General features: G+C 29.0%; 1 protein-coding gene across 1 annotated transcript in view; it reads right to left on the reverse strand.

Moving 5' to 3' along the window:
• Positions 1-595: 595 nt before the first annotated feature.
• LOC105367566 (hemicentin-2) overlaps positions 596-12,854 on the reverse strand; it is a 42,176-nt gene continuing 29,917 nt past the window's right edge. Inside the window, exons 3-5 of the mRNA XM_011506326.1 lie at positions 8,924-9,134; positions 3,421-3,720; positions 596-816 (exon numbers count right to left, since the gene is read on the reverse strand). Coding sequence (XP_011504628.1) covers positions 626-816; positions 3,421-3,720; positions 8,924-9,134 — 702 coding nt within the window. The 3' untranslated portion in view covers positions 596-625. The remainder of the gene's footprint in view (positions 817-3,420; positions 3,721-8,923; positions 9,135-12,854) is intronic.

The raw sequence follows: 12,854 nt of genomic DNA on the forward strand, positions 1-12,854 counted from the left end.
TGTTTGTGTGTGTTTGTGTTTTTTTGCGTGCGTGTGTGTGCGTGTGTATGCGTGTGTGTAGGATGAGGAGAGATTATGGGAGTATGGGTCAGCGTAGGGTCAGCGATCATTGGAACTATCGATACACTCTGTACAAATACTCGAACAATGAAATGTGGGTATTGAGATAACGGGCTCCTCGTCAATAAATAAATGCACTTTATTTACCGGCAGCATCATCAAAAATAGCGAATTTACGAAGCGCCCAATATCGCTCCGGGCCAAGTCAGATTACACACTGGCGGGTGAAATCGCCGTAAGGAAAACGTGGAACGGTAAGAAGGTCGGTCCTGGGCAAACGCTACTTCACCTCGAGAGTCTCGCCTAAGCCGGGCTCGGTGGGTAGGGCGGAGGGGTGCGTACGCGGCCGCGCGTACGTGTGGAGACTCGAAATGTCACAGGGGTGTGCTTCGTTTAGGCTCCCATCCTCTCCCCCTACTCATCGGTACAACGATCGCGTCCCGAGCTCGGGGAGACAAGTCGACCGTAATTCTTCGTCTCTTCTCGGTGAGCTCGTCCTCGTCCTTCGTCCGCGGACAGTGCTTAGGCTGGCCACGGTCCCGGGCGGATGGGGCCCGATGGGCCTTCATCGAGGCCAGGCATCCGACAGGTAGCTCTGGGTGACGGCGACCGCGAGGCCCAGGAGGAGGATGCCACAGAGTCGGGCGCGTTCCGACTCGCTGGCGGTGAGGCTGAAGGCGCCCAGGAACCAGCAGAGGATGCGACAGCAACCCGGAACCGAGCTTATGCCCCGCTGGATCGCCGCAGGATGCTCACCTGGGGATCACAGTGAAACAAAGTCAGCCGATCTCGGATTAATGAGTTAAATGTGCTCGGCGATTGGGCCGTAGCGCGCGACTTTTTAAGCAAGTCGTTACGAGCTTAGGAAAATCAATGCGAGTCCTTAGAGGCCGTTGGTAGGGTCATTGTCCTACCGACCGCCCAGTCGGGTTACGCGCCTAATCAACTTCCCGTCCATTTGTGATCAAGTTACAGCCTAATGCGAGGCAAGTTAACCTTCCTTTTCCCTCTCGCTGTATCACTATCTAGTCCTTGAAAGGAATAATGCGATTATCCTCTCTACCTTGTCTCCAGGCTTGTTTACGACATTATCTTAGCTACTCGCGCTTAGTATTTCAAGCAATATAACAAGTGTCCTTGCTATTCGATTTCGCGAATAAAAAGATCGATCGTCTCTGTCGTTGATTATTAGTTGCGCCATTGTTCACGCGTAGCGTCTCAGTAGCTAAGGTGGCACTGGAAGTGGCGAATTTTATAAGTATTTGCAATTTGGTGCTTTTCTCATTTTGAAAGTGACGTAACTTTCGCTACTACTGGCATTATGGCGAAGAAAAATGTTATTTGAAAAGCTTACGCTTGAATATTTTAAAGTGGCTCCGCCCACACTTGCCACTGAATACTTTTAAAAGTTTTTGGAAATATTTTCAAAATGTTGCGTGCAAAATTATTATTATTATTTTTTTTTTATCTCTCTAGCAGTACTTTATTAAAAGATATCCAAGTTTAGTGATATGCTTACCAAATTTCAACAGTTATCGTTTTCATTACCGTTAGTCAACTAGTTTATATATTTTTTATCAATAAATGTTAATTCGTATCATAAACTGTAAGCATACATTTAATATTTCATGAATGGCGATGAACTTTATATGAGTAAGCTTTTTAAAAGAAAAAAGAGACATGTACGTAATGCATCGCGAGTTTTTTATTAAATTCAAAAAGTTTCTAAACTTAAGAAAAGTGATCAAATAAACAATGCCCATCAATGATATAAATTTTAGCATTTTACATAAAGCTTAATACCTCACTTTGTTTTTCTTCCAACACCTCCTAAATTGAAGTAAATCTTTTGGATCTTCATAATTATTGAATTTCCTTAGATATTTTTCTATTTGACGTGACATTATTTTAGTTATAATTTTTTTTTTAATTATTGTCTAATAATAGCAGCATCGGTGTAGTTGTTACGAAGAAAAATATTAAAAACAACATGTTCAATGCCTTTGTTCACCACATTATGTATTATCCAATTATATTAAAGTCGACTACATAAATAAGTAATAAATAATTTTTGCTCAATAAAGTTTTCTTATACCCTCAATATGCTGTTAACTATAGAAAGAAAATTCAATTGAAATTATAATCCATTTCGAACAAATGTTGAATATGTTTTCTTATATTATACCGCATACGGGCGCTTGCCTCTTTGTATTCTAAATAAAAGCATCCATCTTCATTCGTGAGAATTTAAACATCGAAAGCAGCATTTCAAGTTAAATTGTCAGGTATCCGACGATAAGACGTATATGGGAATGATATTGGTCCTTAAGAATTTAAAATATTCCTTGCATTTAACAACTAACTAATGAATTTACAAAATAGACTAGGCGTTATAGGTCGTTTAATATTAATGTTAATGTACTTGAAAGATATACCGGTATATTATTCAATTATCTTCTTTTTCCTTTATCATCGCTAATAATAATGCAAAATTTATAACTTTCATTCGGTATATATTGGTTAAAAAATCTTTTCTATCCTAATCTATCCTTTCTCCGCATGTAATATTACTACTCTATATACAGTATTACTAATGGATTATTCGACGAATCGTTCGTTATGAGAATTTTTCTCATTTATTAACGCTACTAACGAATCGCGAACTTATTATATGATTAAAAGACACATTAGAAAATTTTAAATATACAAATAAGGAATTACCGTTATCTTGTGATAGAGTCAATATTGAAAGTGTGAAGGAAAAATTTTGTAAACATTAAATCTTATTAAGAATGCGCCATTATGGAGTTCAATTTATCAGGTATCTTTCAATAAAGTATGTGTATAACGTAGAATGAGAAATTCCTTTGAAAAACATATAATTTCGTATATATATATATATATATATATATATATATATATATACACGTATAGCAAAAAAACAAAATTATATCGCCAACATAAATTTATCAAGACTACCACTTATCCTGCTAATCATTAATGAACATATGTAACAATCGTAATAAAATATTGCCAATACACTTCCTTTTGCAATGTATTAATTTCACATTATTAGTCGAAAGACAATGATGGAATTAATTGATAAAAATTTTAATAACCAAGATTGTATTGTATCGAACGTCAGTGATAAACGACCGCGAATGTCGGGCATTAAGATAGCATTCCATAAATATCGTGAAATATAAAACTAATTTAAATTTTTGAGTCCGACGCGTAATAAATTTTGCTGGATCCTAAACGATAATCAACGAGTCGATAACTCAATCGAATGCTTCGGCTTCGGTCCCGGTATATTACAAATATCACAACAATCGGGAATATTTGCAACGTCCAGCTTACCATTGAGCACGTGGAGCTGTACGCTGACGCTCTCGAGGTTACTTGGTCGACAGGTGTAATTGCCGGAATCTTCGGGGCCGGCGTTGTGGATCGTCAGGTTACTCGCCGTATCGTTCGTCCCCTCGATTAGCTTCGTCTGTATATTCATCTTCCCCTTGCGGATGTGCAGCTGCCGCACTTCGTGGTACCAGAACACGTCGAACGGCACCTCCAACGAGTTCTTCAGCACGCACTGCATAACGACAGTACTGCCCGTCTTCACGTACCTGTCCTTGTCGCCCAGGATTTCGATTTTTGGCACTGCAAAATTTACGGACAGTCGAGGTTTCTCATTATTCAACGCTTACGGCTGCTTATGGAAATGTCGCCCTAATCTCCAATACCTCCTACGTCAACTGCACGGACCAATAATGAAGCTCAACGCCAATATGCGTCGTATCTAATTTCAGGTGACGTTAACTGTATTTTTTATCAATTTTTGTTAAGACTATCGCGTTGGCGACAATTTTAAAAACCGAACGATCATAACCGACCATCAAAAATTTCAAAATTTTACGAAAAATCTACGTTTTTTCAATTCACGTGTATTCTTCATGTACATTATGCGAAATATTGAAATCGCATTTAATATATAATAAATTTGAAATCGTTAATATATTTCTATTTAAATATAAATAAATTAATTTTCTTATTAGATATAATAATAATATTATTAAACGATAAATTTGTCCGTTGATAATTGAAAAACGTTTGAACTACATGTTCAGTCAATGTGTGAATTTATAATTTGAAAACATTTTTCTACACTACATAATACATCGAATTGTATAAAAAACTTTGTCACAAATTATCAACATAAATAATCATAAAGTTAATATACATATTATTTATGAACATGCGCACACTAGGACTATAATTAAGCTCCTTATTATTATGGGGAATATAATTTTCTTCGACTGGATAGTACATTTGCGGTACAATTCCCGTACGATTTAAGACCACTAATAGTTTATATATAGAATTATATTGTACTAATAAATTTAATGTCAACTGGCGCAAGTATTATTAAGCGAATGAAGTGCGTAAATTTGATTATTCCTATTGCCTATCACTACTACTAATAACCAAGTGTCATTGATGATATGGGCATAATACCAGTCGTGTATCCGTATGGCTGCTTATGATTGGGTACTTCCAATTCAGTCTAAATTGATACTATCAGTTTAGGTTGACGTTGAAATCAAGGAGAGATTCATAGGACAATATAATGAGGTTTCGTATTGAGATCCAACACGTGCGCGCTAATGGGAAGTAGTAAACATACATTAGCGATGCTGCCTGATGTGCTACAGAATTTGGCTTGTCAGTGAAAATTGAGCCGCATACGTAATTTCAAAGATCCAGCAATAATTGTCTAACATGACCGACGATCATTAGATTACGCGAGATAGATTAGATGTAAATTGATGACAAAGATTGCCGTGATTATAAAAGATATGATAGATTCCATGCAATATGGAGATATATTTGATCAAGATTAATGCTACGTCATACAGCATTAAAGTTTTCAAATTTACTTATATTTAAACATTCAACCCATCTCAGAGAAATAACAATATTTAATTACAAGCATTTAATCATTTACGTAATTGCTCCCAGCGGTGTGTAAATGAAAGATACGTAATGGAGACGTAGACATTTTAAATGATAAACATTTAATGAAGAAAAGAAATTTCTCTCGGAGACTAACGGAGAATCTTATCTCCTCTTTTATTTACTGATTATATGCTGAATGCATTCGTTTACGAAATGTTAATGTTAATCCATAAATATATATATATATATACATACATATATATATATATATATATATATATATATATTTAATGCATTTTCTCATCCGCGGTAAGTGCAGCCATGACGTTAATGTTTGATTTATATTTTCGTCTATTTTCATTTTTAACTTCAATTATTATGCCGTTATACTCTAAGCCATTTTATAATTAATAATTTAAAATAATGCTTCAGAAATTAAAAGTTTTTTTTTCATAATGAAACGTTTCATTCTTTGAACAAAAATTCATATATTTTTTAACTTACACTATTTGTATTATTATTTATTATTATTAATCCATTATTTATATTTTTAGATTTTTTTTTATTGTCTTTAAAGAAATTAATCTGCTGTCAAAAAGCCGTAAATAGCACTAATTAAGTGAATGTAGCATTACAATATAATACAAAATTTAATTACAATGCTTCCGAATTATTATTAGTTAATCAAAGCTATTGGTTGAAATTGAAATCCTTTGAATTAAAGGATTTTTACACCAACGATAATAATATTAAATTTTCTAAAATTATACCAATTTCCATGCAATTTTGTTTATGTAAAAATACATGGCTTCCTAAATGATAAAAGAAAAAAGCACATAGACATATAATATATAGAAAGAAATGATATTTAATTTCTTAGGATAAAATTTCTTTTCCATTAAGAGTTATAGAATTACCCTTCAAATGCATATCTAACTACTATCAAATGACTTATTATTATAGTCTATATTACTATTAATTTGCATATAATTAATGAACAATTTTAAATTATAAATTGACTAATGGGAAATTTGTATTTTAAAGCTTAATTCAAATGTTAAACAAGATAACCAATTTGATAAAAAAAAAAAAAAAAAAAAAAAAAAAAATAAAAAAAAATAAATAAAATAAAATCAAATAAAAAGAAGTCGTTAATTTTTTAATACTATGTGAGGGTAAATTAGTATTAGAAAAGTTTTATGGCCAGTTAGTAAATCAGGTATAGATTTTTCTTTGAATTTTAAGCAAAGTAGTTACAAGATACTCAGGTACTTTATATTCAAAGTACTTCCTATAGTTTGTTAATCTTTAGACGTATATAATCAGATAAATCAATCTTCCTGTTTTTTAAGTCAATACTGTACAATAATTACAATAATAAAAATTTATTTAAATTATATATTTTGATTATTATTCGTATATAATAGTTAATTATTTCAGCCATATATTTCTGTATAATTTTTCTGTATAATCGATTTGCATTGATTCCGATAAAAAGATTCAGATTATTAGGCAGGTAATAAATGTAAATTATCATCAATACCATAAAGATTTAGAATTAAAAAATATTAATCTACTTGTAATGTCTATAAAAAGTATAAAAATAATATACTAATAAAAATATAAATATAAAGCCAAAGTTTAAATATTTCATTAAAAGTATATTAATGTTTATTATAATGTTACGATAATTAATTTTTTCCTCATTTTTTAAATAAATAGAAATTAACGCATTAAGTTTTTCATGTTAATAGCTAATTAAGCATTTGTTTCTAAAGTATCCGCATAGTTAGAGTACATAGTTTGAAAGTGTTTGCTTGAATAATCAGGTACTAATTCTTGCTTTAAAAACATTTTCTTCATTGTGTTTCATTTCATGAAAAATATTTATAAAGATATTAAAATGGACCTAAAGTTTTTAAATAATTAAATCTAAATTGGCAATCTTTGCGAAGTTGTTTTTCAAGACTCAATTACTCTTTATCTTTCTTATGAAAAAGTGACGATAATTTTATAAGATAGGATTACTTTACAAGTACCAAAAGTAATCAATGGTGAAGCGAAGCTTCAAAAGAAACTTTATTATCCTCTCAATCTTTCGTCTTAAAAATCAATTTATTAAGTTAGTAAATACATTTTCTTTAAATTTTGTAGTAATATTTTTCCGGGGTAATCGAGATAAACATTATGATTACGTCATTATTAAAGAAAAACTAGTTTTGTTCATATTGTAATAAAACTAGTTGCAATCAAAGTGCTAATCACATTATTCGCATATAATAATTTTTCAATGTTTACATAATATTTTTGATAATTTAATATAATCAGAAAGAAAGAAAATCTCGTTTACATTATATATATATATATATATATATATATATATATATATATATATATTTACTTACAATAACAATAATAATTACATTAATGAAACATTAGATTAATTATTGTCTCAATGGCTTTACGAATTTAAAGATATGTTGATTGGAGTTTATATAAAATGAAGAATTTTTTGCACGAAAGAATTTTTATGAATTTAATAATATTAAAAACAAAAAAAACTAAAGTAGTTAAAAATTAAAAGGAATAAAAATTAAGTATTAAGGCTTCATTATGTATTCTTATATGAAAGTCTAATAAAAATATAAAATATTATGTAGAAACTATATTTAACGCTTGAAATAGGATAATATAAAATTTTTTCACAACATTTAATTTTCAGTAGGAAAAAAACCTATTATTATAACGTAAATATATTATAATTAATATAATATCTATATAATTCAAATAAATAGTGGAGAGATATATAATTTTAATATACATACATATATAACATTTATAAACATGTAAAATACTATAAAATAATAGTTAAAATGCGTATTAGTTAATTAATTTATTCGATTTTAATTAATAAAAGAAATATTAAATTAATGTTACATTTTATTATAATTTATTACAATTATATTTATACTGGACAATAAACTTTATCTAATATAATTCTTTTTTTTTTCATCAGTACTCAATTAAGTAAGGTAGACGATCACATTTTAATTGTTTTATGTATTAATAATTTATTAGAATGGTCTTCGTATTGTAAATTGTAAAATTGTAGAATTCTTTAATGAAAAAATTTAAATAGTTTCGTAATAAGAATATTTGTTACCGATTACCCTATGTAACTGACTAAGTTCTTTACAGTCAACATTCTTTGATGTATTTTTACCGAATTTTGATAATCCAAGATATTATTTTAATTTAGTTCAACCAAGAAGTTTAGATTATTCGATTATTTTTGTTATTAAATGATGTATTAATGTTTTATATTTATGTAATTACTCTAATGCACATATTCGAATGAAATTTTGAAATTTTAATTTTTTCAAAGAATTTCCTGAATTTCACTCGAATTTGTTGAATAATTGATCCTCTTAATTTTGAGTAAATACATCGATTTAATAATGTCAAGACAAATTCGATACGTTTAAATTCTCTTAATCATTTGATGCATTTGACGTATATGCTACACGTATATGGAATTAAGCCAAATTAGTTTATTTAGTAATTTAGTTTAATTGTAAAAGTAACCTTGAAAGGGGAATAAGTAGCTATTTTAGTCGGATGCTTTATTTATTTTTACCATTCTTTGAAATGTCCCTTTTATGTTATTTCAATGACTAAGTTGCAACTATTTAAATGTAAATTTGAGAAAATTTATGAGAAGGTGACTTATACTTTACCGTTTACCTTTTTCGCGTGGCGCATTTTCATTACGAAAGCTTCATTATTCATGCAGTTGACGGAGTTCCGGAATATGCTTTATTCGATGATTAGGCCACGAAAATTCTAAATTGCCGCTTTTTGAACAGAAATTTGCAAAGGACAATGGATATACAATGGCCATACGTACCAACGACGATTAGCTTCACCGTGTGACTCAGCTTCGGTTCCGTCGATATCTGGCACTCGTATTCGCCCTCATCGCGTTCTTGTGCGTACCTCACTTGTAGAATCCATGTGTTTATCGAATCGTAGAAGTGCGATTCAAATCTGTCGTCGGCGATGAATACTGTCCTGTCTACTGACAATATGTGCGCGTCCCTTGTCCTTACCCATGACACCTGAGTGACACATGTAAGTGATTTGTGTTACTTGTATCTATGCATTTGATGCGACGGCGCACCTTGAGCATTGAGCATATAGTGTGAAATAATGGCCTGTTGAAGTAATTTTAATTGCTCCGTTGTATGCGTTTGGCATTTGCATTTTTAAAATTCACGTAAAAAGACAAGTTTGCTTATATATCGGAACTAATTACTTTTGTGGTGGTTCATTTTTGTTTATTTATTTATTTATTTATTTATTTTTTGGATTAAAGTACTCGTATAATTATTAGAATAGAATTCCACTGTAAATGATAGTATATATATTGTGAATTTTCAAATTTATATTTAAGATAGTCAAAGACTATTTTGTGTTATTCGAACGTTTTTTTTTCTTTTTTTTTTTTTTTGTCTAATTCAATGAATATTTATTTGAACCTAATAGAATTTCATTTTAATATATTTTCAAGAGCATCGACGTAAGAAAATTTTATTGGATAACTGCTTAATTAGTTTTAAGATCGCTTCTAAAGTTATAATTAAATAATTATCTTTGAAAAATAATTACATACGGACATTATGTTTATAACGATATTGAAAAATATTAGTAGTCGCAACATTGGCCGCTAAAAATAAGATTCCCTTTAATATTAAAAAAAAAAATTCAAATAAATTAGTGTGAATGTAATATAATATCTTACGTATTTCTATTCACACTTTAGCAAAATTCGAAATATAAAAATATGAATAATTTTATTCCATACGCAGTTAAATTACATAGAAATATATTTTTTTCAATAACCCTGAATTTACCGTTATATTATTAAAATCTTATAAATATTAAACCAAGTCTTGTTTTTAGAAGTAAAAGAAAATTAATAAGAACGTGAAAATCAAGCCATATATTTCACGGAATAAATATTTATGAAAATATTATATATTTTCGATAATTTATGATAAAAAACAGAGAGCATATCAATCTCTTGTTATAGTTATATAAATACAATTTCTGAAATTGTTCTTCAGTATTGAATAACAAACTTCGCCGCATATAAATCATTGTAATTGCCTATTGTTCTTAGAAATTGAAGAATCTTCCGAATTTTGTATAAAGGGAACAGGATAATAGAGAAAATAATTCTAAATCCATTAAAACTATTAATTTATATCAGATTTATATTTTACATATTCATAAGTTTGGATAAATTTTTGGATATTACTATCCATCTAATTGCCAATGGTAGTTTATGGTTTAAAATAAAAGACAAATGTGAAAATTGAAAAGTACCTGATCAATACAGAGAAGACATTGTACATGTAGATAAGCGAGGAGAAAATTATAAGATTTTATTCAATTTTTGCCTAAAAGTAGTAAAAATATCGCGAATAAAGATTTTATATCTTCTATGAGTTCATTTTATGTATTGCCATTATTTGTTTAAGGAAAAATCCCATTTATCCTTTGCAAAATATAAAATGTAAAAGATTATTTTGTATTTTACGTAACTTATAACACGTACTTACGCAAAAAACCTGATAACAGCTGTTTAACTAACAGATAAGCGAATCGTTAATCATTTTTCTCAATGAGATTTACATTCTTTTATTTAACATCGATTTTTATTTATAGTAGTATTATTCGACTGTATAATTACGTTATTACTTGTAATTTTTTAAAATAGTCTTATCATTCTTTGCTCTGAAAACATATTGCATAACTTTCAAGAAATTATATATATATATATATATATTATTGTTACAATATTTTGAGTATTTATTTCAATTACAATAACTTTAATATACAACGCACACCGCAATGTTATATTTGAATATAATCATATTATTCATTATAAATGTTTTAGAATGGAATTTCAACTGCATTAAGTCAATTAGAGATTCTATTTTCATTCACATATTGTCATATATTAAATTTTATCAAAATTATATGAAATATTAAACAGCAATTTAAAATTTAAAATTTAATCTTTTAATTAAGATAGTCAATTGCTAACTCTAACGCGTACACTATTAATTTTAATTGCAGATGTGATTTTAATTAAGAATATTTATTGTTATTTATACTCTTGTTAAACAAAATTGTAAATTAACTAAAGATGATGAAATTCAATCTATATAAGTAAACTATACAACAGTACTATATTTTAAATGGTGGATTTTACGTATCAGTACTTACATAAGTCATGAATTGCTTGTAAACTAGATATTAAGGCACCTTAGTACATTTGATTTAAGGAGGGTTATAAAACCATTAATGTTCCTTTAAGCAAAATGGAATATAGTTTTAGGTAACGCGGGATTTTAGTATACGAACTGAGAAAATTACACTTCGTTAAAATTAACAAGTAAATATCAAGACTTTAGGATTAATTTTGGTTCTAAAAAGAATTGTTATATTGATAGTAGATTCGGCACTAATATGACTTATTAATGAAATATTCGATTCATTTGTGTCACACATAAATTAGTATAATATTTAATAACAAAATTTCAACATTTTATTAAAACGAAATTTACAATTACGATTTAATTTACTTTAAGGAATTAAGGTATTATAAAATAAATATTTTTTATCATTTTAGTGAAGAAAAGAAGCGAAACAAAAGTAAATCGTAGAGAGAGTGGATGATAGAAAACACGTAAATGTAGTTAAGAGGTGTAAGTGAATGAAAAGAGACTTGAATAGAATGAGGGAAAGAATAGGAATTCCGTGCAGCTATTTAGCAGCCACGTGGATTTATCTTACGTTTTATGTATACTGACGTAAGGATCTCACTTTCCATTTAATCTATCGTAACGAAGTTCGTATAAGATATGTTGTGGCTTTGAGAACTTCAAAAGACTTTCATTCAGTAAAAGATAGTAATGATTAAAAAGAGACTACGCTAGTAAATGAGAATAAGATACTTTGATGAAGAAGATAGATGAATATACCGGGAAAAGGCTAAATTTCTAGTTTTGTAAGAGGAAAGCAAAGTTAGAAAATCGGAGAAGTAAAAAGGGACATTATCATCTAAAATAGAAGATTTGTAAAATATGAAAAACATTTTTCTATTCTAAAGTGACTCTATAGTGATCTTACGAATAGTGATAGAGTTTACTTATTATTTTGATATTTACCTTGATTTTATATTAACGTGCCTAGAATAATTATGCGAATAGAAGAAACAAAGTACATTTTTCTTCGCTATAATTAATTATTAGTAATTATAGAATATACAGATGGTATGTTATTATTAGTAATGCTTACTTTTTTTTTTAAATTTCTTCATTACAATTAATATTTCAGAAAATTCATATAAATATTTTGAATGTAAAGGAACTGAGAATCTTCAAGATTTTATCTTAAATATTCTCATCATCTCGCCTTTAATCTTTTTTTAGCATTTCAGAAATTCATTTAATATATGATTTTTTTTTTTTTTTTTTTATCAAGATATTAAATATAAGTGGTACTTATGGAAGAGGACGTGTAGGATTGATGGGTAGAGTATTTTGAAATTCTAATCGTTACTTCTAACGGAAAAGTTTAAATAATGCAACAATGAATTATCGAAAGAGAATTGTTCTTTAAATGCTATTATCAATTAATAAAGTATTTTAATTTCATCATCATAATTGTGTAAAATAATTGAAAAAGAATACGTAAACTTGGTCAGACGAAGGATGTGCATAAAGGATAGATCACGACCCATTTTCAAAAAACATTCAAAAATTCAG

The sequence above is a fragment of the Ceratosolen solmsi genome, unplaced genomic scaffold, assembly GCF_000503995.2.
Source record: "Ceratosolen solmsi marchali unplaced genomic scaffold, CerSol_1.0 scaffold7, whole genome shotgun sequence".
In the NCBI taxonomy this organism is placed as follows: domain Eukaryota; kingdom Metazoa; phylum Arthropoda; class Insecta; order Hymenoptera; family Agaonidae; genus Ceratosolen; species Ceratosolen solmsi.